Below are 24,247 nucleotides of genomic sequence, written 5' to 3' on the forward strand. Positions count from 1 at the left end.
CAAAAACAACGGAGCGTGCACCAACAGGGCAGAGCGAGGGGAATTAGATTTATGCCAAGGCTAAGCCAATAGAACACTATCTTTCTAGCATTTCCGTGAAAAGTAACAGCAGCACTTCACACACACGGGTCCTGGAAACAGCCTTCAGCTCGCAGGATTTTAAGCTTACCACAGGCCCTGACAAGGGGGTTCGTTACAGAGCCGCCTCCAAGAAGCGCTTCAAAAACTATCGCGAAGTGATTTACAGCAGGAAGCGCTGCTGCCATCTCCTCAGGACAACACCAGCGCTGCGTATGCAGCCGCAGGGGCGAGCCCGCAAGCCAGCAACAGGGTACGCAGCGAGGGGCTGGGAAAAGGGAGGGAAAAACAAGCCCACCACTGAGAAGCTCCCCTCTAGAAAAATATCATTCTGCGGGAAGTCACACCGGGCTGCTCCGCAGGGGAGGAAATGGCTTGTGGAGCTCGGCAGTCCCCACGTATTTGGGGCGGCGAGGCAGCCCCAGCCCCAGCCCGGGCCCGGGCCGCTGCCCCAGCGCTTCCCGCGGCGGCATCAGCGGGGGCCCGGCCGGCCGCGCAGCCCCGTCCTGCTCCCCTCGGGGGCTGCCCAGGCCGGGCTCCGGGCGAAGTTGAGCGCCTCCACCCAGCCCCCGCCGCCGGCCTGCGGAAGCGGCTCGCCCGGCTGGCCGGACGCGTGTCCAGGCGCTCGTCCCCGCACCTACCTGCTTTCGGGCTCCGCGCCCGCACCGACTCCTTGATTCATTTGTATTCCCCCACTCCCTCCTTTCAAAGCGATCCGAAGACAGAGCAGACCCGGCGGTCCGGGGAGAGAGGGGGGAGCGGTGCCGGCACCCCCGGGAGGTGCATCCCGCGCTGGGGGGCAGGGGGCTGTCACCCCGCCCCGCGGCGATGAGTGAAAGGCGGGGAGGGGGGGGGGTCGGGCCTGCGACCCCTCTGCCGCGCCGAGTCCAGCCGCCCCTCAGGGACCGCAGAAGGGCCCCCGGGGAGGCCGCGTACCGCCCTCCTCCCCGTCCCTCACCCGACGCTCACCGTGTGGCTGCGCCGCCCCCGCTTTGTTCCCGTGAGGAGCCGCCGCCGCCGCCGACCCCACCGGTGCCTCTCCCGCCGCGGCAGCGCCGAAGCTCCCGTCCCCTCCCCGCCCCGCCGCACAGGGCTGACGCGAGGGGCGGCACCGCCCCGCCCGGCACCGCCCCGCCGAGGGGGCCGCGGGGAGGGTGGCTCCCGGCCCGGGCCACCTCCCCTCCGCGGCAGCACCTCCCCTCACGGGATGGGGCGGGGCGCGGGGCCGGGCCGGGGCAGCCGCGCCTTCCTCCCCACCGCCCCCTCGCCAGGTGCTGCGGGCTGGTGGTTGGCGGGGGGCGGCCCGGGCAGGCACCCGGGGCTGCCGCTGAGAGCCGGCGGAGGGGAAAACGGGTGGGTGGTCGGAGCTCAGTCCCCCCCGCTCTCTATGGTAAATTAGGGCCGGGGTGCAGGCCCGCGGCTGCCCGGCCCCGTGGAAGGAGGAGCCGGGCCCCTCGGCGTCCGGAGAGCCGGGGGTGCCCAGAGCCTGCGGGGCGGAGCGGGTTTCTCCGGCGAGGGGGCCTCTCCCGTTGGCTCACCCGGGGCCCGGCCCCCAGCGCGAAGGGCGCAGGGGCTGGGCGGGAAGCGGGGCAGGCCGGGGCGCGGCGTTTCCCACCTCAGGGCGGTGGTCAGGGGCCGTGGGGGCGTGGGAGAGGCCGTGGGGCGCCGTGTCACGTCGGGTACAGCAGTGAGCGCTCTCCCAGGCCGCTCGGTGATAAGGGCTAACGCGGCATAAAGCATTTATCGCGGGTGTGCCTGCCTCTCTCAGGATGACACAAAGTTAATTTGCTTGATTAAATAATCCTGTGAGGTCAGAGACTGCCCCAAAATGGTGTGTGACTCTGTTGACACACACCCCTCTCTGCTCAGGAGATGAAGTGCTTGTTTTGGAGGCTTTTTTTTTTTTTTTTTTGTGAAATACTTACTTACAAGACTGTGGGAGTGAAGGAGGAAGTAAACGCTAAGGTGCATACGAATTACCATAAAAGAAAACAATAAAAAGGAACTTTTTTTTTTTAGAATGGGCTTTTAAAAATGAGATGAGGCATCTTGTCTATGGATGGTGAAAAAAATCTAGAGAAATGTGTAAGTTCCAGTTAAACATCTTGTCAGCTGCTGCTCAAAAAGGAAACAATCTGAAAACTGTCTTCTTGTATGTGGTTTTGATTCAAGTTTGTTGTCATTCTGACAGAATTTTGTGTGCTTATAAAAAGCTTTTTTGTTTGTTTTTCTTTTTTTTTTCATGAGTTGTCTAGGTTTGTGTAAGCTGATAGCATTACAGGCTTTTCTCTCTTGCTTTCTGGATTGTTAGCTTGGTTGTTTCCTGTGGTAACTATATTCTGTGATTATTAGGATTTCCAAAATATGTGCTCACACTGAATAAATATCTTCATTTTTGTTTTTATTATTAGTAGTAGAAATATTGAAAGTGCTAGATATCTACAGTTCATTAAGAAATAAGGTTTCCTCCCCCATGAATTCTGGACTTCGGGAAAACTGATACAGATGGGGTTCTGGTCTCTGCTTGTGCTTTCCAGGGAGTATCGTAACGTAAATAGAAAAGAAGGGGGTAAACATCTGATATTTAAGAGTATTCCTATGTATCTAAGTATTCCTCTGTCTTGCCATATGAGTGCTGCTGCTACAGAAAGAAGCATTATCAGTACGTTTAAAATAGGGACTTGTTGAATCCAAACAAAAATTCATCTTACGATTGGCTTTCGCTTTTGGCCATAGCTCTTCCAAAAGACCTCATCGAGGCTTCGTGGTATTAATTTGCCAGCCTTTCCAGCATAGTTTTGTAAGCAACTGCTGCCTAAGGAATGCAAAATATCTATTAAAACGGTAGAAGAATTAACAATACAGGTGGTGCACCAGGGAAGCAAGATGAAAGTTCAGGGGAGCAGGGTAAAAAGATTAGCCCTTTATCAGGGCTGGCCTTTGATAATGTTTTATGTAAAGTCTGTAAAATACTAAATATATTTTGGGATACTAGCCAAAGCAGTAAACATTCTGAAGAGTATCAGATAAATATGTTACTTCCTGAGCAGCAACAGTAGTTAATTTTCAAACAAATATAATCCATGTGAAAAAGGGTGGGTGTGCATGTTGATGATGTACGGCACTGCCCTCTTACGGATGAAGTGTTTGACTTGGAGAGGCTGGAATAGGCTGACAGCAGGACTGAAACAAACACATTTGTTGTTACATTGAAGCATTTATTCATTCTCTTTTCCAGCCACAAGCAGGGGACCGTACACTTTGTGCAAGGAGACCTCCCTTCTTGAAACCATTCCATTCTTATGTACAGTTCATTAGTTCCTTGCACAACTTTCAGTAAGTAATCGATGCAAAGGAGAGATTGCATGGGGAGAACTACTAAAAATACAGATTTGAGCGAAGAGGCCCTCCTATTACTCAAATCTCTGGATTTCTATAAGTATAATGTCTATTAATATTTGTTCATATTTGTGGAAATGTATTTTACACATTTTTGGTGTAATAAATAGTACTTCAGAAGTTGTTTTTTTCTCTCCAGCATATGCTGTTTCTCTTCATCTGGAAGCCGCTGGGTAAAGGAAGAAGCAAAGGGTGATAGGGAGAACAGCAAAAGACAAACTGTCACTAGCAGAACTGGTAACACCTGGTTTCTTTTTTCTGTGTTCTGTGTCCATCCTTGGTGTAATAAGCCCACTATGTCCTCTGTGCTCCTGCTTCCCTTTTGCAGGTAGTTCCTTTTTCTTCTGTGGGCCAGCCAACCTACAGGTCTCCCCGTGTCTTCAGCTCTCCCTGCCACAAGAATCACTCCTTCTGTTCCTCCCTAAACCCTACTGCAATAATTCCTATTTCTATCACATTTCCAAGTATCCTTAGTTTTTCCTTTGTCTTTAAAATGCAAGGCAGTGTATATTGTGCCTGGCTGTGGACAGCACTGGCTAATTGATAAGTTGGCAGGCTGTCAAGAAGAGATAACTTGACCTTTGCTGCACCGTTTTCTGTAGGGGGGATATTACATTTTAGATCTCTTCTGGATATGATCACTATTTTCCATAAAACCTATAGAATCTTAATATCTTTACAACTATTCTGTCAGGTTTTGACAATGAATTATAAATAATTGGGAAGAAGTGCTGACAGATGCACTTTGTAATCATTTACATTTAGTTCCGTAGGAAATTTAACTAAGAAGTAGTGTGAGACATTTCAGAATAGGATTACACTTGTTAGCGCGTAAATCTTCTGAAACATCCAGACATTTGTAAACTAATGCACTGAAGAGCAAAAACATTAAATGCACTACAATACGCTGATGCACTGAAAAGCAAAACCGAGTCCAGTCTCCATTCTAATACTACAAAATGTCTCTGAAGATTGTGACCTTGATGGCAGGATAACCTGTCATCCTGAAAAAGTCACGTTAGCAGTCTGTCTGTATAGATTCATAAAGCAAAACTGGATAACTGAGTGCCGAGTAGCAAAACCCTGGCCTGTGAGAATAACCATGGGAGTGCATATTTATTTGTGAATTCCATCCTTAAAATCTTGAGATGTCTACAAAACACTCAGAAGATAGTGTCTTGTGGCAGTCATAGTCTCTTGGGTTTATTTTATTTTATTTGTAGGTTCAGGGATGAATTTTAACAGTAAGGTTATTTCTATGAGAAGAATAAGCATGATTTTCTTTTAAGATACGTTATTTGTACTAAACTGTTTTTATAGCTTTTTTTTTTTTTTTTGTCAGAAAGGATGATGTTTCACCATTTGCAATGTCCTCGTTAGCCCATATTTCCCATGCAGTATAGATCTCGAGCACAGGCCAAAAAGGTTAAACTTATTTTCTTATAAAATGACCCTTGGAGATGCAGTGGTGTTTTCCTTTCAAAGGTCACGCAAAACTCCCGCTGGCATGAATGTAGTAAGAGTTTACCACTGATGGCCATGCCGATGTTGCTGGCTTTATACTGGCAAGCACAGCACACAGTGAAGCACGGCCAGCTTTCTTCAGTCTCTGTTGGAAATGAGCAAGGATGTTCTTCGATGACTTTATTCCTTTTTCATTAAAGAGGTGGGGTTTTTTTTTCCTTGGTTTTTGAGGTATTGAGAGGGTTGTGGTTTGGCCTTGGGTTTTGGGTTTTGTTTGTCTGTTTTGTTTTGTTTGGATTTTTTTGTTTTACAAGATGTCTATGCTGCAGTTAGTGCTACCTTTAAATTGCCTAGCTCGGTTACTGTTACGGGAATTCTGGCAGCATGGAGCTCAGCATGGTTGATATTGATCCAGTCAGTTTGCTGGCAAACTTGAGTTTTGTGCTGCCCCTGCTGCACTTCCTGTGTGGTGAAATAGTCGTAACTAGATCAATGACTGCGATACAACTGTACTTCTATGGCTTCTGCATCCTGCCAGAAGGATCTCTGCTGTTCTTTCATTTGTGAGGAGGCAGGAGAAATGGCTTGTTGTGCTTTCAGTACATTTTGGCTTCTAGTTTTGCATCTTTATTCTGCATTCTAGGCATCTAGCTTGGAGTAAAGACAAAAGTGGCTGGCTGCATCTCAAACCTGACAAGACAGAGATCACATTTGAGTCTTAATTACTTCTTAGTTTCGTGTTTCCTTTAGGAGAGCATAATTTGGGTATTAATGTTGTGAACTAGCTTTCTCTGACAACGTGAAGCTGGGATCATAACTTTGCACATATTGATGCTTTTGTAATGACTTCATTTGTGTCACGATGAGGGAATATGCAAAAGAAAAAGTGGCTGTGGCATTAAAGAATAAACATGTTACAAATTCTCAGTGTTTAGATGAGCTCTTTGTTACCTTAAGATATTTCTCCCAGGCTAGTCACAGGAAAACACTTACTGGGCTTATGGGTGTTTATGACTCGCATAGCCTAGCTGCAGCGTCCACTGCTGTACCTTGTAGAAATGCAGTAATGTGCTGGTGTGTTTGGGTGGTCAAGAACTTGATTTAAATGACCATTATGCTGATGGGAACATAAAGCCTGCATCTCATTAACCAGAGAGCTTGAAATTGCCTTTACTACAAACAAGGTTAAACAAAAAGCAAGGAGAATGTTTATTTAAAGAAATCAAACTACATGGCACAGCTGTCAAGGTTTTAGAAGAGATATAGAAATGTAAGAATCCATTGCTTAATAAGTTTATTCGAAACCAAATGATCTTTTTCCTTCCTTGCATCCAGCTGATAAGCCCCAAATCTCATCTGTGAGGCTGCAAAGTAGGTCCTCCTGCTCCTTTGCCTCTCTAGAATTAGTGCTGTGCCCACAGGGGAGATCTCTGTGGGGACAGAGCATGCCAGATTCTCTGTTCAATCCTTTTCTAGGTGTCTCCCAGTCCTATTTAGAGCTGCTCTCCCAAAGATTTATAAGTGATTCAAGATGTAGTTGTAGAATTACTGACTGCCCTAGACTTCTTGGAATACTTACGTGCCATTTCAATAATTTGCTATATTGTTAGCCAATTTTAAGCTATTAAAAAGCTATTAATATTTTCTCCACTTTCAAAGGCTACATGGATGTCACAGGATGAAGCTTCTTGATGACCAGACCCCTGTGTTTCATATGAGTGGTAAACTGATAACCATATAAATATTTAAGTAGAATTATTGTGTTACTGACTCTAGACTGAGATCAGGCACAATTGTAATCAGCCACTTTGAGTGATAGGGGGCTGAAGTGACTAAACTCAGTTTTACCTTTGAGGAGCATTGTGACAAATGTTTGGAGCTTTCCAAACACAAACAAATGAGATGAGTTGTGGGGCCCAAACGATTTTTTTTTTTTCTTTTTAAATAAGTGAAACCATAATATTGTAAAGGATATTCAACATTCATAAAAGTTTACTTAGTCTTCATTACCACTCCTCATTACCAAAGTATCTGAAAGAAGCTGAATGTCTGGAGACTGGCTACTTGACATGTATACTGTTTGAATAAAAAAAAAATTACAATATTAGATAGGAGGAGATGGAACTCCTGAGGAGAGTCAGAGGCACTTTTGCACGTGAACTGTGCAGAGAAAGGGAGGTTGTGGGTTGTGTATCTGTCATGTCATGTCTACAATCCCTAGATTCTCTCTTTTGTTGTATTTCATATTTCTAGAAATGCACTACAGCTTCATTCTCTAAAATCCTGTGAGACAGACAAAGCTAGTTAATAAGTTTCATGAGTAGAGAAGATTTCACAACACTGTACTATTTTATCTAGAGGGGTCCTGCATTCCAATTAACCCTCCTAGAGAGTTAATTAAACATCATTGGCCAAAGCGTCAGGGTCCAATCCTTAGAAAAGCATCCTCCAAAATGTAGCAGGCTGAGACCTCTGACCTCTTCACATTTTCACATTAAATATATCTTCAGAACATATTAACCAACCCCCTTCAGTCTTTTTAGATGAGAAATTTTCAGGTCCACTTGGAGCACAGGCTCTGTGGCAGGTGATTTAGGGATATTATTTCTCTTTTGGGCAACGGCACAACATAATGACAACTCAGAAAATTCTGAGGGTTTTAACAAACACCTTACTGTAGAAGTCTAAGAGCAGTTACTGGAAGTGCATTTACAGAGGAACAATTTCTAAAAACCACTTGTGCTTTTGTGGTCACTAATCATAAGAGATGTATAGAAACAGCAAGGATATGTCTGTCCTGTGTTTTGTGGCGAGTCCTGCAGTTCCTCCTACTGTCTAAACCAGGAAATCTGTTGAAAAGCACTGTAGTCCCTTCACCTAGATCTCCTTTGCAGTGAGAGTCAGTTTGGATTTTGTCCCAGAACAGAGTCCGAATGGAGCTGTACCACACTCCCAGGCTCAGGAGCAGGGACTGGTAACATGCTCTAGGACAAACATGTGACATCTTTCCATATAATTCACATGCATTTTTTTTTAGAGCAACATCTACAAGTAGAATTTGCTAGCTTTTTAAAATTCTAAATAAAGCCATTTTGGGATTTTGAGTGCTGCAACAGTTTGATAGTTCACCAAATAAAAAAAAAAAGTTGGCATGTTAGTTCTTAAAAGCATGCTCAGCTAGTTTTTTCAAAAAGATTTATTTCCTTAAAGTAGCATTTTCGTACTAAAACTGCCTGCTGGGCAGAGCTATCTGACAGGCAAGTAGAATTATCAGCATGTTTACTTTTCAAACATCTCTGCTACACTTAAACAGTTCTGCTGTGGTATCAAACATACATGAGTGATGAGAGGTTTTGTAAGGGTTTGTGTACTAGGATATAAAAACTTAAAATGTGTTACAGCATTTAAAGTGCACTAACATTTCCATTCCACTAGTGCACCAACGTTTTCCATTTCCACTAGTCAAAGCCGTGTTGTTATACCAAGGTAAAGCATTTTCTTTGACTAGAGCATCCCTTTTTGGAATGTATCCTGAGGTACAAGGAAAGTTGTGTTGTCATTAGCACAAATTATGTTTCTTGTGTTGTCGAAAGGTACAGAAGCTCCTTTACAGCTTCAGTTACTTGCAAATTCTGGTACACTTATGAAAGGATGTGGGCAGAGGTTTGGATGTGATCAGCGTACTGTTGTTTTTGTCTGTGATGTCTTAGAAGCAAAAAGCAAGGATTTCCAATGTAGCTTGACTCCAAAGGGAAGTTTTGAATTACATTGGGATGAAAGTAAGGGAATAAAGGGACAAGTTCCCCAGTGATTTTTTGGAGAATCACTATCATTCTGCTACCACAGTTCTTTACAAACAGGGGAATGTAGAAAAAAAAACCCACAACCTTCTCTTGTTCAAAATAAGATTAAGGAAGTGAGATAAATTTATGGAGTACTCATGGCACTACTTTGGGTTTCTTTTATACAGCTTGGGACTTGGCTCTTAAGTCATTGAGACACAAAATGAATTCTCTGAGGCTGCTAGCGCTACAAGGCTATATAATCACTTTGGGATTGCCAAAGATTTCTTTTTTTTTTTTTTGTAGATTTGTGTCACTTTCACTCCCACACATCTGGCAAGAGACCTCTCTGCACTGACTTAGTTGAAAATCTTATCTCATAGATCATTACTAGCAATAAATTCCAGCCTTTGTGCTTACTTAAATTGTCCCACAGCCTAGAGTCACTGATTTTGAGGAACTAGGAATTCAGGCTGTAAAATATTTACTCACTAACACACACCAAAAAAAAAAAAAAAGCCTCAAAGCCAACCCTCTAGCTCTTTCTTTGTAAAGCCAGCTCTGAAAATGTAAATCATATCAAACTGACTCTCAGGGCCAAAGAAAACAGGCAGCTGGATTCCATCCCTCTAGCTAAGAATCAGCCCTTAAATGCCTCTTAAATATACACTTTATATGAGCTAGAGTCAAACTCATTTTTGAGTAATGTTTTCCCACATGTTGCGCACAGCAACTCTCTGCCTGTGGATGTGACTAGGGCACTGACAATGGATAAGTGTGCCAAAAACCTCTTTGCAGGCATCACTGCAAACTGCTAATGCAGTTCTACCACCGTTCTTCTCTGAGGTCACACCTATACTAAAAAAGGGATGTATTTTTAATTCATGTCACAGTCCTTAAATACAGCTAAGGCAGCTGCGGTCAAAAGAGTTGTCAGCAAATGGTCTGTGCTAGGTGTTTTCTTACGTGCAAGTTCACATTAGTCAGTGATATTGCATTTTTCTGATATTGCATGCTGGAAGCATTCTTTTTTATGGTATTTATTGGGCTTTTCCTTTTCTGTATTGACAGGGATGGGGAGCACAAAGGCAGAGTTATCTCATACATTGAAGACTGCAACTAATAATAAAAAAGATTGGAAAGAGAAGGCAAGACGAGGGGAGATAATTACTGGCATAGATGCAGTTATCTCTGCAGGATAAATTAAATGATTTACTGGGGAGGACAATTCCCAGAACTAAACCACAGATCCCCAGTTCAGTGACCTGTCTCCTGGAATACTGGTAACGAGCAGCATCAGAGTTAGCAATGACTAGCAAGTGTTGCTGGGTAGCAGGGGTGTTCTCTAGGTGTGGGCAGACATGGTATGGAGTTGCTTGTGATGCAGTGTACTCTACCATCTCTCCATTCCTGATCTTCAGATTTCAGAATAAAAATTGGTAAATGGCAGAGCATAAAGCCAGAATGTTTTCTAAGCGTCCCAACAATCATTCTTAAGTAACTTACCCCAGCGAAAACATGGTAGAATAAACAGTCAGGATATAACTGATGTGAAATGCCTTCCCCTTTTGTTTCCGTAGGACAAATTAACAATGTTTTGACTCTAGGTCGTGTTGCGTAACATGACACATAGCAGTTTTAACCAAAATACGAGGATAATCCAGGAAAAGCTGTAGCTTAATTTTGGGCATTTTTATTTTCAGTTTCCCAAGTGAATACTATTTCTGAGTGGATGGAAGTGTTTTTTAATCAATCCTGATACATAGCCACATACACTGCCATCTAGAATGGGGTTAGTGCATTATAGCTGCTGCGGGAACCTTAGCTCACTTTCATTGACTTTAGGAGGATTAAGTCAGAAACAATACTACTTTAATGCCATTTTTTTTTGTATTTACTTGCCAAATAGTCTTGTAAATTTAAAGTTTCCCATGGGAGGCGTCAAGAGGTCACTGAACTTTTCCTGGGCAAGGGAGGGAGAGTGGCTGAAACCTTGGCCTCCCTGCTGCTTCCTTCAGTGTTTTACTTCATGTCATTAGTGCTCTACTCTGCACATTTCCCCCAGCTTCCATTAGAAGAGGGAGTGAGTGCATGTAAAAATGTTAGTAAGAAATGGAGGCAATGAACACAGAGAAGGCTTCCCTGCTGTTTTATTTGGCTCATTCTAGGCCTCAGTAACAGTAAACTTAGTCACAGAAAGGGAGTATAGAATATATGGTCTAGTATGCACAAAAAAAACCCCTCCCAGATGCTTTCAACACATTTTCTTTTTTCCCAATTCATTCTATTATTCTACGCAGTCTTCTGTCCAAGGATCACAAAGTCTTCTGACCTCTCTGTTATCCTAGGGAAAGGAAATGCAATTCCCTAAGGGTGAAAAAGCACCAGGGTTTGATTTCCAGAAATAAGGTACCTATGATTTCCATGAACATCAGTGTAACTAAGTGAGCAGCACATTTTTCTGACACCACTAAGACAGAAACGCAGAAGGGAGAGGCAGGAGAGAGACCTCACATCTCACAGGCCTTGTACGCAAGGCTTCCGCATTTATGCTGGAAATACCCAAGTTGAGGTATCATAGACAGCTTTGTTGAAGCGAGCCTCTGTAGGAAGGGATGCAACCTGTTTCATACTATGGATTAGTGTGAGCCCTCTGACAAGCCCCCATGGTTTATCATATGACAAACCAGGCAATTTCAAAATTGCTAGATTTTTAAAAACTATTTCAGTTACATATTTCTCACTGTTTAAACTGCTTTGAGGCAGAATGAAACATCTGTGGAGAGTTTTGGCAGCAAGTGAAACCAAAAATAGTGTTCAGTAAGTACATTAAGAGTTGATTCGTGCAAGATAAACGTTCTACACTACACAGCTTTTGCTCCTCAGCAGGCCTAGTTCACGTTGTGTTTTCATATGTAATTTCTCTCACTAACACTGCACAAGCAGTCTCACACCGTCCTTGACGGATGAGCTTTAGGAACTGGTACAAAGTGGTTTAAGTTATAGCTCCATCTGTCACACCCCATCCTTGTGATGGAGACTGCTTTCACTGTGGCAGAATAAGCAGAATGGAAGATGTGCTCATATCCTCCCCAACTGCAGCTCAGAGCCTGGTGCCGTGGCTCAAACCCATCTTCTCAGCAGTTTAATCAACGCTGCTAGGCTTTGTGCTGAAGCATGAGGGTGGGCGCACGTTTCGTTCTGCTGGTCCTGATGATCATCAGCCGAGGGGAAAAAATAGACAGCTGAGAACAGGAGCATCTTAACAGATTGCAGTGGGATTTGACTCAAGCTTTCTTTTAAGTTTTACTGGGAGGAGGGAGGCCTCATGACTGTGGTTATCCATGCTCCGCTATTGTATGTATGGCTAGATACCGGTATTTCTGGTGGAAAATGCATCCATTACTGATCTGAGCAGGCTAGTTGCTGTAGTGTCACTGCTGGTTAACAAAGGTTGCAGGCCAGGGTTGAACTGTTCCCAGCTGGCAATACTTAACCCCACTGTCAATTAGAGTCAGAATTTTCTGGAGTCTCTTCCTGGACAAACAAGATTGCCCAATGCAGAGGAGGCAATAGTGGTCATCTGAGAAAAGGAAGCCCTGCAGTGAAATAAGTGAATACAGTGAGTAAAGTTATTCAGGGCACTGTGATCATTAACCGATGTACTAAAGTCCACGGTGGGACAGGATATACAATTCAGTGCAATGAGGCTTTTCAACAGCTGAAAAAAAATACTCTGTTATTAACAGCTAAAAATCACGTGTGAGATATTTTACTGCTGTGGAAATAATTCTCCATATATGTTTACTAACTGTAAGGCTGTAAAACTGTTAAGCATGAAAACCTAAATATACTAATACTTCTTAGAATTAAAACTGTCCAGCCTTAAGTGCAAATTTACTCTGCTGAGAAGCTCAACTGCCGTGATAGTCTTCACCATTTGATTTCCTCGTACAGAGTTTGAAGAACAAGACCGAAGTACTCTGAACTGCCGTGTAACTTATCAAAACTAACGACAGTGGGAAAGGATCAACTAAATGCGCTGCCGTAATGGCAAGCGCAATGCGTTTTATTACTGTGGTTTAGACATCTTTGTCGAGAGTTGTTACAGCTTAATATGGAGGAAGCAGCCGAGTTCAGAGGAAGTACAACAGCTGCAGCAGTTTATAAAGAGGCGACCGACCTACCCTTTAAGCAGTAATCATGTTGGTATAGCTCCACCGTAGACAAAGCTCTAGCTCATCATTAACGGCATCTCAGGTGTTCTATCTTTTCTGTACCCTCAGTTTTTCAGGAAAAGGCTCCGTACCTTACTTTTGCAGAACTATTCTGGTAACATTTAAAATAGTTCCAGCAGCAATAAAACAAAGAGGAATGAGAACTCTTGACTGCTGATGGGAAAGGTGATAGAAGTTAAAAATAGCATCCCTGAAGTATTGCTTGAAATTTAAAATTTTACTAAAAGAGCTAGAATTGCAGAGTTTTTGCTGAAAATTTGAATCTGGGCAAGTTTTATGCTATATTGAGGATACAGCAAAAACGCAAACTTTTTCCCTTCCCCTAGAGAAGAGATTACTGTCAGGACTGTCTGTTGGATACAGCAAAAATGAGGGTATGTCAAGGACCTGATTATGGTTCCATTATCCCAAGAGCATGTCTGCATCAGCTTGAGCCTCAGCGCTATTTAAAACTGAACTGTATTTTTTCCTGGCTGACTGCGGTCCCTAAGGGAACATCCATCAGCCAAGCAGAAGTGACTCATGCAGCGCCTCAGCCTCACACTTGATACAGTCAACCTCAGGGATGACTTGTGAAAGAACAGTCACAGCCATCCGGAAACTAAGCAAATGCTACCTCGCTGGAGTTTTCCCACAGTGCGACCCGCCTGGTTTTGGCTTTTATTGTGCAGAAAATGTGAAAAAAACCTCTCCAAGTCTTTGACTCCGTGAGTTTTTAAACTTTATTGGTAAAAAGAGTTCATGGAATTAGCTAAATCACATATTGGTTTAAAAATGTCTTGGAAATAAAATTTGGAAGAGCGCACCAGATCAGAGGTGCTCAAGGCAAGCCATGTATATAGGAGTTCAGCTGCTCCTGCTATGTGTCTCACAATTAACTACAAATTAATACATCTTCATGGAAGCAGTTCAAAGAAGGTTTTAGTTGCTGAAGAAGTGTTTTTAAGACTCTTGCACAAGCCAACCATTCAAAGTGCTGCCATTTGAATTGATGAACTGATCAGCTCAACTGGCAAATACCGACTTGGAAATGCATTTGAAGTGTTCATTTGCATTAGCACACAAATTTAATTTAAAGGAAGGAGCTCTTTATGGATTTTAAAACTAGTACTTAAACTCTGTGAATTGCTCCATCTAAACTGCTATGATACAAATAGCAAAAGTAAATGTTCTAGGAATGGTAACCACATGGCTCATGAATGAACATGTGTTAAAATAAGATTTGAGAAAGCACAATTATTTGGTAAGAAAAATGTTTAAAAGGCTTGAAAAAGCAAATTTCTATATTTGTCTTTGGTTTATCATAGTTAATAAAATTAAGTAGAGGCCAGCTTCATTTGAGCATTGATGGGGTGCTTTCAGTGGAGAGGTAAAAATCAAATCAGCAATTTAGTGTGGGGGCACACTTCTACCCCACCCTCTGTCTGAGGGGAAGATTGATACAGAGTCAAATCATACACAACATCATAACTGTGCTAAAGGTGTCATATCATGTTTTGTTTAAATTTGCATGTAGTCATTTGGGGAAATTGGACGTACCATGCCAACCTCTTATCACCCAGGAAAAGGAGCATTAGGATTGTATGGCTGATACAAGGTGAGAAACTGAGCTCTGTCTGAAGGCTGGTTACCTGGTTAAGCTCTATGTATTTCTCTGTATTTTTGATTTGTAAATTATGGTGAATAACTATGTTTTGTAAACACATGAAGACCTGAGGGTCCTGAGGGAACTGGCGGATGAAGTTGCCAAGCCACTGGCTATCGTATTTGAGAAGTCGTGGCGGTCTGGTGAGGTCCCCGATGACTGGAAGAGAGGGAACATAACCCCAATTTTTAAAAAGGGGAATAAGGAAGACCCAGGTAACTACAGGCCGGTCAGCCTCACCTCTGTGCCTGGCAAGGTCATGGAGCAGATTCTCCTGGAAACCATGCTAAGGCACATGGAGAGCAAGGAGGTGGTTGGTGACAGCCAACATGGCTTCACCAAGGGCAGATCGTGCCTGACCAATTTGGCGGCCTTCTATGACGGGGTGACGGCATCGGTGGACAAGGGACGAGCAACTGACATCATCTACCTGGACTTGTGCAAAGCTTTTGACACTGTCCCACACGACATCCTTCTCTCTAAACTAGAGAGAGTTTGGGTTTGGTGGGTTTGATGGACGGACCACTCGGTGGATAAGGAGTTGGCTGGATGGCCGCACTCAGAGAGTGGTGGTCAATGGCTCAATGTCCATGTGGAGACCGGTCACGAGTGGCGTACCTCAGGGGTCCATGCTGGGCCCGGCCCTGTTCAACATCTTTGTCAGCGACATGGACAGTGGGATAGAGTGCACCCTCAGCAAGTTCACCGATGACACCAAGTTGTGTGGTGCCGTTGACACGCTGGAAGGGAGGGATGCCATCCAGAGGGACCTTGACAGGCTGGAGAGGTGGGCCCATGCCAACCTCATGAAGTTCAACCAGGCCAAGTGCAAGGTCCTGCACCTGGGTCATGGCAATCCCAGGCACAAATACAGGCTGGGCGGGGAATGGATCGAGAGCAGCCCTGAGGAGAAGGACTTGGGAGTGCTGGTGGACAAGAAGCTCAACATGAGCAGGCAATGTGCCCTTGCGGCCCAGAAGGCCAACCGCATCCTGGGCTGCATCAGGAGAAGCGTGGCCAGCAGGTCGAGGGAGGTGATTCTCCCCCTCTACTCTGCCCTGGTGAGACCCCACCTGGAGTACTGTGTCCAGTTCTGGAGCCCCCAGCACAAGAAGGACATGGACCAGTTGGAGAAGGTCCAGAGGAGGGCCACGAAGATGATAAAAGGGCTGGAGCACCTCTCCTATGAGGACAGGCTGAGAGAGTTGGGGCTGTTCAGCCTGGAGAAGAGGAGGCTCCGGGGAGACCTGATAGCGGTCTTCCAGTACCTCAAGGGGGCCTACAAGAAAGATGGGGAAAGGCTGTTTGGTAAGGTCTGTTGCAATAGGACGAGAGGTAATGGTTTTAAACTAGAGGGGGGTAGATTTAGATTAGAAATTAGGAAAAATTTTTTTTACGATGAGAGCTATAGAACCCTGGAACAGGTTGCCCAGAGAGGTGGTGGAAGCCCCATCCCTGGAAACGCTCAAGGCCAGGCTGGATGAGGCTCTGAGCAACCTGATCTAGTCGGGGATGTCCCTGCTCCTTGCAGGGGGGTTGGACTAGATGACCTTTGAAGGTCCCTTCCAACCCTAATCATTCTATGATTCTATGATTCTATGAAGACTTGTGTTTATGTGCAGGGTTTTAAGGACATGGCCTTGCACCGGCAAATACAGGAACCGAAGAATTTCCATGCTGAGTCAGACCCGCCATCTGCCAGCTTCAGGGCCCTGCCTGAGCCCTCAGGTCGCCCCCCATTTCCAAGCGAAGTGCGAGCTGCCCAGGGGCTTCCAGCGCCAGAAGGCACCGGGCCGCGCAGCCCGGACGGCACCGCCCCCCCGCCGCCGCTCGCCGTTATGCTGCCACCTGGCGGCTGCGCGGCGGTAGCGCCCCCCCGACAGAACGCCGCAGGGCTGGGACGTGCGCTGCAAGTGCCGTCTTAAGGACGCACAGTTCAACTCTTGGGTTAAGGACAGTCAGAGTTTTGATAGGGTGTAGTTTCCCCTGCAAGCAAATGTGGAAAAAAAAAAAATCTTACAGAAATACTTTGTAAGTTTTCAACAGATTTATGCAAAGTTGTAAAGCTTTAGAACAAAAGGGTTGGCGGAAGAGGCACGTTGGAGTAAACTCCAGCATTTATGCACAAATTGGAGCAAGAGGGAGACAGAAGCACTAAAAGCTGAAATAAGAATTATTGATAAATGTTCTAGATGTCTACAAGAGCACAGGACCTTCTCAGGAATATGGTACACTGGAACTTTGTTCAACCAGCCATTTGCTTACCAGACCACAGAAATGAACGTGGGTGATCTGCTTTGGCTCATGTTGCCCAGCCAGGTAACACGTTTCTCTGAAGTACCTTCTAGTTTTAACTTCAAATACACACTCAGAGTTCAGCAAACTGAAGAGCAAAAGCCTCTTTGAGTGTTCTTCAAAAACAGTTGTAGGCACCAATACTCGGGGTAAGATTACTGTACCTGTTCAGCCCAAAATGAAGCCAGTTAGCAGTCAAGACTTCCTGCCACAGGCTACGAGGACACATTCTCCCTAGTTCTGCCTCCCTGCTGGGGTTTTACTCCTTTCTGTTGCAGCTCGGAAAACTCAACGCGTACATACAGCTATAAATGGCACAGTTAGCCAGGAGATTCCAGTGTCATGGACTACAATCACGTCTGCAGGGCAACACAAGAAAGGCATGATGGCTTTGGTTTTTTGAGGTTGTGGTTTTGGGGATTTTGGGAGGGGTGTAGGCGTGTTTTTTTTTGTTTCTGTGCTTTTTGTTTGGGTGTTTAAGATTCTTCATCTGAACTATAGTTGGCTTCAGGGGTCAAGATGAAAGACTGAAGACAGAGATGTAATGTGAAAGTTTACAGACTATGTTTTGTGCCAAAAATACCATTCTGTATCTCAAAATTTGCTACTAGAATTACAACAGAAAACTCTTTATAGTGAATGTAATATGAATACAAGCCAAATGCTCAACTAATTTCAAAAAGTTATTACATACAGATCCATAAATCATCCTGAAAAGTCACACTGTCCTAGATGTTGTTACAGTGTACATTAAATAGGGATTTAAAATTTCAGATAACAGTATTTCTTTAGCAGACAAACTTATTTACTCTGTCAATTTTAAACTAGATCTTGAAGGATTTCAAGGATATTCAGTACTGGTTGGCAGGTCTGAAGATTATTCTTGACAAGCTGTGCACAATCTATGCATATTTTTTTCAAATCATTAATTGATAAAAAGCTCTATGTCTGTAAAGCGTGAAGTCTGCAGATTATGTCCATTTTTCTTACCAGAAGCAAGCCAGCACACTGCATAAGGAATGTCAATAATATTAGGCTTTCAATTTAAAAAGAATTAAACACCCCCCAGCCCTTAACTTCAGTAAGACCATATCACCTTGAGAAAATTCAAAATCATAGAGCGCAGAATATATCAGTTGGTATATTTTCTTCTCTCCATATGGTTAATCTATATTCTTTTAAATCTACAGGTTTAGGGTGCTCCCTTCCCCCAAAAGCTGGGCAAGGTGTGATTTGAAAAGCAAACCTGGAAAAGAAAAATAATGCAGACTCATTCTTTATTTAACTCTTTACAGTGTGTTTGCTAAATGTCATGGATGATGATGTAGCTCATGAGGATCACTTCACTGCTGAATAATCTATTCAGAGAGAAGTGGTATGGAAGAGAAGCCTTGGGAAAAGCCCCCAGATTTACAGTAAGAAGTTAAAAAAAAATACAAGGAAGGAGAAGAGAAGCAGCATAGGACAGAACCAGCACTATTTCCAACAATTATAATACTTTCTCATCAAATGAAGCAAGAGGTGTTTATGAAGTAAATAAGTATATAACATTTTTGATATATTAAAGGCATTTATGATTATTGGTTTTATTCTCAGCAGGATACAGCTGAAATAGAATAAGTTTGGTCTACCTTCAAGAATTGGATGTGTTTAAAAAAATTAACACTTTTCAGTGGGCAAAACTTTAATAGCAACACCATAAAACAATTATACAAAAATCATGTACATATTTTAACAGTTCTAAATAATATATATATATATATACTTGATTTTACTTTGTGGAAAAGTAATTTTTAACAGGTTTAGATTCTGACTGACTGTAGCTGGGAAAAAATATATCTATTTTTCTCTAATAGGGCAGTTGGATGTTTGGCAGTTCATCAGATTTGTAACAGGAGAGTTACTGTATGGGTAAGCCAATAATGCTGCTCCACAGATGGTGACTGGAGAACAGCAGCACACCTAATGTCTGCCCTGCATAGTACGGCTTTTACAGGAGGAACGAGGAAATGTGGGTTAGAAGAAACCTGTTTTTCCTTTTGAGGTGGTGGAAATCAAGCATCAGCCAAAAAATGATAAATATTACACAGCACTTGTGCCTGCAATATTTCATTTCCCCGGGGGCTGCTGGAGCTGTGAGTGTAACAGTAAGAATTTAAAAACAAACTGGAAAAAAACCCTTTCAATTCAACAGCATACTATATTATCATTGACCAGATTACAAAATTCGGAAGAGCTAAATACTTGGGATTTTAGGAAGAGAAAATGGCAGAAAAATATTGCAACAAAGTATTCTAGCTCCAAATGAATTTTACAATCTCAAAACCCCCCAGATATTAAAATGATGACTGAAGTACCAGTTTGCCTTGATTCAGAAATACCATTAAGGTATTTCACATGACACCGGTTAAAAAGTGACAGAAGCCTTCAGCTTCAAAATACAATTTTTTTTTTTACTAAGAAAAAAAGTTAAATACTCAAATTGGACCACTAGATAAAGATGCTATTAAAATATAACCACAAGGGTCAATAAAAATCAAGTAGTTTCCTTATGTAGGTGTAAAGAGAGGCTACTTTAAGTATGTAAGTGACTAGCGAGATGTGGGTACTTCCACAACACAGTAATCCTTCCAATTGCTTAACCGTACCAGCCAACTGTTGATATGACAGAAACTATTTTACATTATAGGTCTCAGTTTTGTATAAGGATATCTACAGGTATTCCTCTTTATATTTCTTCTGGAATTTGAGAGATTACGGGTTTGGGGGGCTTTTGTGTTGTTGTTGTTGTTGGGTTATTTTCGTTTTGTTTTTAAAATTTGGGGCATCTAATATTTAATGAACACATACGCAAGTACATACAAGAGAAGTGTATAAGTATCTCAGTTTTAAAAGGCATATTTTTCCTCTGTTTCATACAATCAACATTCTTTTTGAAGTCTTGCATCCCCTTACATTCTCCACTATAATTTGTTATTCAGCCGTGCAGACTTCAAACACTGATATGCAGTAGTACAGCATTAAGGAATTTCCTGAGTCAGGTTTATTCATCATTATCTGTAAAAAGCAAGAGAGGGGGAGAGACAGGGTGAAAAGGAGAGACAAGTACACACACAAAAATTAAGCTGAGGTTACAAAACAAACTAGAAACCACAATTCAGTAAGTAATAATACAAGAATTCACTAAGTCAGTCACCAGTGAGGTGACTGTTATCGAAACTGCCTTGAAAGCACTATGGGTACAAATATTGAACAACATGTCATTTTTATTGATTAGTGAATTTAAGGGAGTTTCATCTCACATGGCCTCCTTCAGCTAGAACAATCCTCTTAGTAAAGAGCAATATAAATTTTTCTAACTTTTTTTATTTGAAGATATAAAAATTTTGAGACAGAAGCTCACTAAAACACTTCTGTCACTTGTCCTCTATTCACCTTTATTAGTATAGGATTTTTTCTTTGACTGTCTGAAATTTAAAGAACTACTTTAAATATAGTTCTTTATGTACTTTAGTACTAAAGTACTATGTGTACTTTAAATGTCTGAAATGTAAAGAACTACTTTTTCTTCACATTTTTGTATGCTACCACAGATTTGTAAAATACAAAATTAGAACTGAAGCTATTAAAAATAGCCACTTGTTAATCAGCAATTTTCGAGACGAAAGGTAGCTCATTTTAATAGGATTCACTCTGACAATAGCTTACAATTTCTATTACAACATTTCAGCAAATTGTCATTTAAGCCTTTTAGTACTAGTTTTAAAATAGCCTTAAGGCAAAGTGGCAAGGAAAAGAAACTGGTAACATTATAGTTACCATTTTCTTCTTGTTCTATATTACCAGTCCTTTGGACGCTTGAAAGATTAACTACTACAACATATCTTTCCAATTCTGTCATTAAATCAATAAACTGTGGTTGAAGAAATATTTTTGAGGCACTTTTCTGTCATGCTTCTATAACCCAGCATGAAAACAACATGGTCCTGAGTGGTTCTATATCAGTACCAAAGAAAAACAAAAAAAAAAAAGATGTTTTTAAAACTAAGACTTTTTTTTTCCCCCAAGCATTTATACATAAAAACCATGGAAAGCTGCAATCTTATTAGAGCCTTTAGTCACTGCTATTGCAGCATATTTGTAAAAGAATTTAAAAGATCCAGAAAGTATATGTTGGTTAACATGCATCAGAATATATTTTTAAAATGGAAATACATTAAATAGTGATCATTGCAAACATTTCTAAAGCCAATATATAATGCTTCTGATTTCTGTAAAAATAACTGAGATTTTAGATTTGATTTTTTTTCCTCTCCAATAAAGACCTTCATCATTAGAAATCTAAAATTACAAAGCTGTAGTTAATTTTTTTGACATGAGAGAAAAAAAAAAAATCAAACCATGTCTCATTGATAGTGGTCTGTGTGGTATTTCACAGAGTGACTGTGAATGATCCAGGAATTATCCGTCTGCCTAGCAATCTGTGCTAAGCTAGGCAGGGCCCCCAAGCAAGATAAATTCTCTTCATGTATTACTAAGCCACCTGAAAACTAAGATGAATTGTACCTCTACCTAAAGTTCTTCTGAAAAATGACAATTAAAGGATAAAAAGCCACACGCAGTTTTCTTTTTCAGAAAATAGGTGATGCTGCAACCTGTTAAAAGTAGAGTTTTGGAAAGAACAATATTATTTTAGCTAAAAATTCATTAATTCTTAAGACAAAATTGTTTTTAATTCTGGAAGTTTTATTCTAGACTTCCATTTTCCCAATCTGCATAACTCTTTTACAGAAATTAAATTATTATACTGCACCTTTCTATTGTTACAGTTGGCTGTATATGTACATACTGTTAAATCAGAGAGGTCAGCCTGCTTAATCAAAGTTTGCCACGTTCTGTTGCAGGAATAAAAATACCCCTTGTGAAAAAAATAATTATATCAATTTAGTCAATTAATATAACAAAGCACAGATATGTTTTAAAAGTATACTAGAACCTATTGTATATAACGAAGAAAGAACATAAGACAACCCATAATTGCCAGGATACAGTGACATTACCTTCTTGGTAGGCTCCGTCTGCCATTACTAGGTGAAGTATTTTCGCATACAGGTGTTTGTGTTCGTTTCCAAGAACAGTTTGAACTATAGTTGAACAAATATCAATATTTTCATCTTCATCTTCATGTATAGCCTGGGAGAAAGGACAATCCACATGGTCAAAATTAAAATGGGTATAGAATTAAATATGTATTTAAAATGTATTAAATGCAATGCATGGTTAAACTTGAAGTTTTCCTTTTTAATCCACTGGCATGGCATTTTCTGTGTTAATGTTTTAGTGCATCGAAACACAACAGAAGACTAAAGAAATAAGTATGGATTCTAATCACACAATGCCACTAGTTACTGGCACAGTAAACAGCCCTAGGTGCATTTATCTTGTTTCTTAAAATATTTTCTACTTGAGGTTATTCCACAAACCTTTATTTTCTCATAAACTTCAATGAATTTATCAAAGCCTATTTCCTGCTCCAGGTTATATCTCAGCTCTTCCAGATGGCTGAAGATACTATCACATTCTTCACATTCACTGGCAATCTCTCCATCACTATTATCTAAAAGAAAGAAAACAACAGTAAAACCCCCTCAGTTTTCCTACATTCTTGATGTTGCTTCTATGTCACTAAACCCGATATCCGCACAGACCTCTACATGTACTGAAAGCAGGTAAGCTCAGGAGGACTAGATGATGTTGGCAGATGTTTTGAACAACCTGCAAGGAAATAGTAACAGTCCCTTTGTTGACAGCAAATAAATTCTGAATGCCAAAAGAGAAGCATCTAGCTATCCCCTCTAAAACTCCACTCTGACAGTTAGCCATAAGGGAATTCATACAGAAGGAAAACAAGGTATGGTCTTACAGCAGGCTTTTATTTGCCAAAGCAATGTGAGTAAGTCAAGAACCACACAACCATTCCACATATTTCTGAGGTGGAACTGATGCAGGGTTCAATGGCTGTCCCACTCTAGGGAAAAGACCTCCTTAATGAAGCAACTGTCTTCTACCAGAAAATAAGGACATGTATATTAAGAATCAGTTATTTAATTTCTGCACTGAGATGCATCTTGGTAGGTCATAGTAGTTAGTATTAAAACTCTACCACTTTCAATTCCTACACGTGACTAGTGTAAGGTATAATGCTGACCAAATCATATCCCTAATTCAAGTACCAACAGCCACATCAATAAGACATTACTATTGAAATAAAAAGAAAAGCTCTGTATGGGTTAAAAACCCATTAGATGACTTCTAGTCCTGTATTTAACTTGATCTTGAACAGGTTTGGTTTCAAGTTCTGTCTGTTGCCCTGAGCTTTGAAGGCCTTTCTCCTGCCCCCAGCAAGGAAACCTGCAATTCTTACAAAATCTCATGAATCTAGAAGGTGGGACACTGGCACCAAATATCGTAATGCTTGCAACAACAACAGAATCACAGAAACAGTATTATATGTTACCAGTGTATAACATCAGCACTGTCAAAAAATGAAAGAAGATAGTATTACCTAAGTTTATGTTACCTTAAAATACTTATTGGAATGTATTATATAAATAATATCTTACAGGAACATTCACAGATTTTTAATTTGTTTAAAATTGTCTTCAAGAAATCAAAATTACACAAAAGCTAGTTTAGTTACTGATTTTATACATCTCTTTATACCTATATTTCTAAATGCACTTTATTTTACAGCAGTAGTAAAATACTTACATTTCAACCAGAATTTAAAAACCAGAACTGAGACTTTAGGACACCATTGTGCACAGCTAATGTAAAGTGCTAAAAGCAGTAATACATTTTTCTGTCTTGCTTTTAGTTTGACTTCATTAATTGCTATTTTGGGCTAAGGACAAGGTTAATAATTTCATGTTCCTTTTGACTGCCTGTTAAATTGCTTAATTGTAATGTCAGCTGGATCTCAGATACTTCAGTCATGTCAACTGCTATTTCTTTTTCACTCTTACATTGCAGGAGTGAATTATTCAACACATATGACGTGCACAGAGTCTTTGATCTTCCTTGAAGATTTGAAATTTTAGGCAACTAGAGAAAAAGTGACTTATAATCACTGCCTAATAAAGAGCCAACACTTAATTTGCAACATTGATATTGCTTAGATGTTGACCTTAACATTCAGAAAGCTGAATATTATCTGATTTTTTTAAAACTTCTGTATAAAAACTATTAATTAGAGCTTTATTTTGTTTTAAGTATACAACGAAAAAACATTATTCTGTGTTTGAACTGTCAACACCAATAAATAACTTATAAAATAGGTATAATGG

General features: G+C 41.5%; 2 protein-coding genes and 1 long non-coding RNA gene across 5 annotated transcripts in view; 1 reads left to right on the plus strand and 2 right to left on the minus strand.

The window, feature by feature from the left end:
- The window catches only part of SH3RF1 (SH3 domain containing ring finger 1), an 89,177-nt gene extending 88,079 nt beyond the window's left edge, over positions 1–1,098 (minus strand). Inside the window, exon 1 of the mRNA XM_086747117.1 lies at positions 1,048–1,098. The gene's annotated coding sequence lies outside the window, so the exon portion shown is untranslated. The remainder of the gene's footprint in view (positions 1–1,047) is intronic.
- A 199-nt stretch (positions 1,099–1,297) lies between these two features.
- On the plus strand, positions 1,298–24,244 carry LOC147600961 (uncharacterized). 3 transcript variants are annotated; one of them, XR_015258420.1, is made up of 7 exons: positions 1,298–1,431; positions 2,098–2,163; positions 3,617–3,714; positions 14,478–14,558; positions 22,439–22,630; positions 23,245–23,346; positions 23,934–24,244. It is a non-coding gene; the product is annotated as an uncharacterized LOC147600961 (long non-coding RNA). The 3 variants fall into 3 exon arrangements; XR_015258421.1 differs by lacking the exon at positions 23,245–23,346; XR_015258422.1 differs by lacking the exons at positions 14,478–14,558; positions 22,439–22,630; positions 23,245–23,346; positions 23,934–24,244 and adding an exon at positions 5,585–5,865.
- Positions 18,226–24,247, minus strand: part of NEK1 (NIMA related kinase 1) — a 51,137-nt gene continuing 45,115 nt past the window's right edge. Inside the window, exons 32-34 of the mRNA XM_086746699.1 lie at positions 22,385–22,518; positions 21,962–22,094; positions 18,226–19,958 (exon numbers count right to left, since the gene is read on the minus strand). Coding sequence (XP_086602825.1) covers positions 19,945–19,958; positions 21,962–22,094; positions 22,385–22,518 — 281 coding nt within the window. The 3' untranslated portion in view covers positions 18,226–19,944. The remainder of the gene's footprint in view (positions 19,959–21,961; positions 22,095–22,384; positions 22,519–24,247) is intronic.

The sequence above is a fragment of the Chlamydotis macqueenii genome, chromosome 4 (assembly GCF_036417535.1).
Source record: "Chlamydotis macqueenii isolate bChlMac1 chromosome 4, bChlMac1.mat, whole genome shotgun sequence".
NCBI lineage: Eukaryota > Metazoa > Chordata > Aves > Otidiformes > Otididae > Chlamydotis > Chlamydotis macqueenii.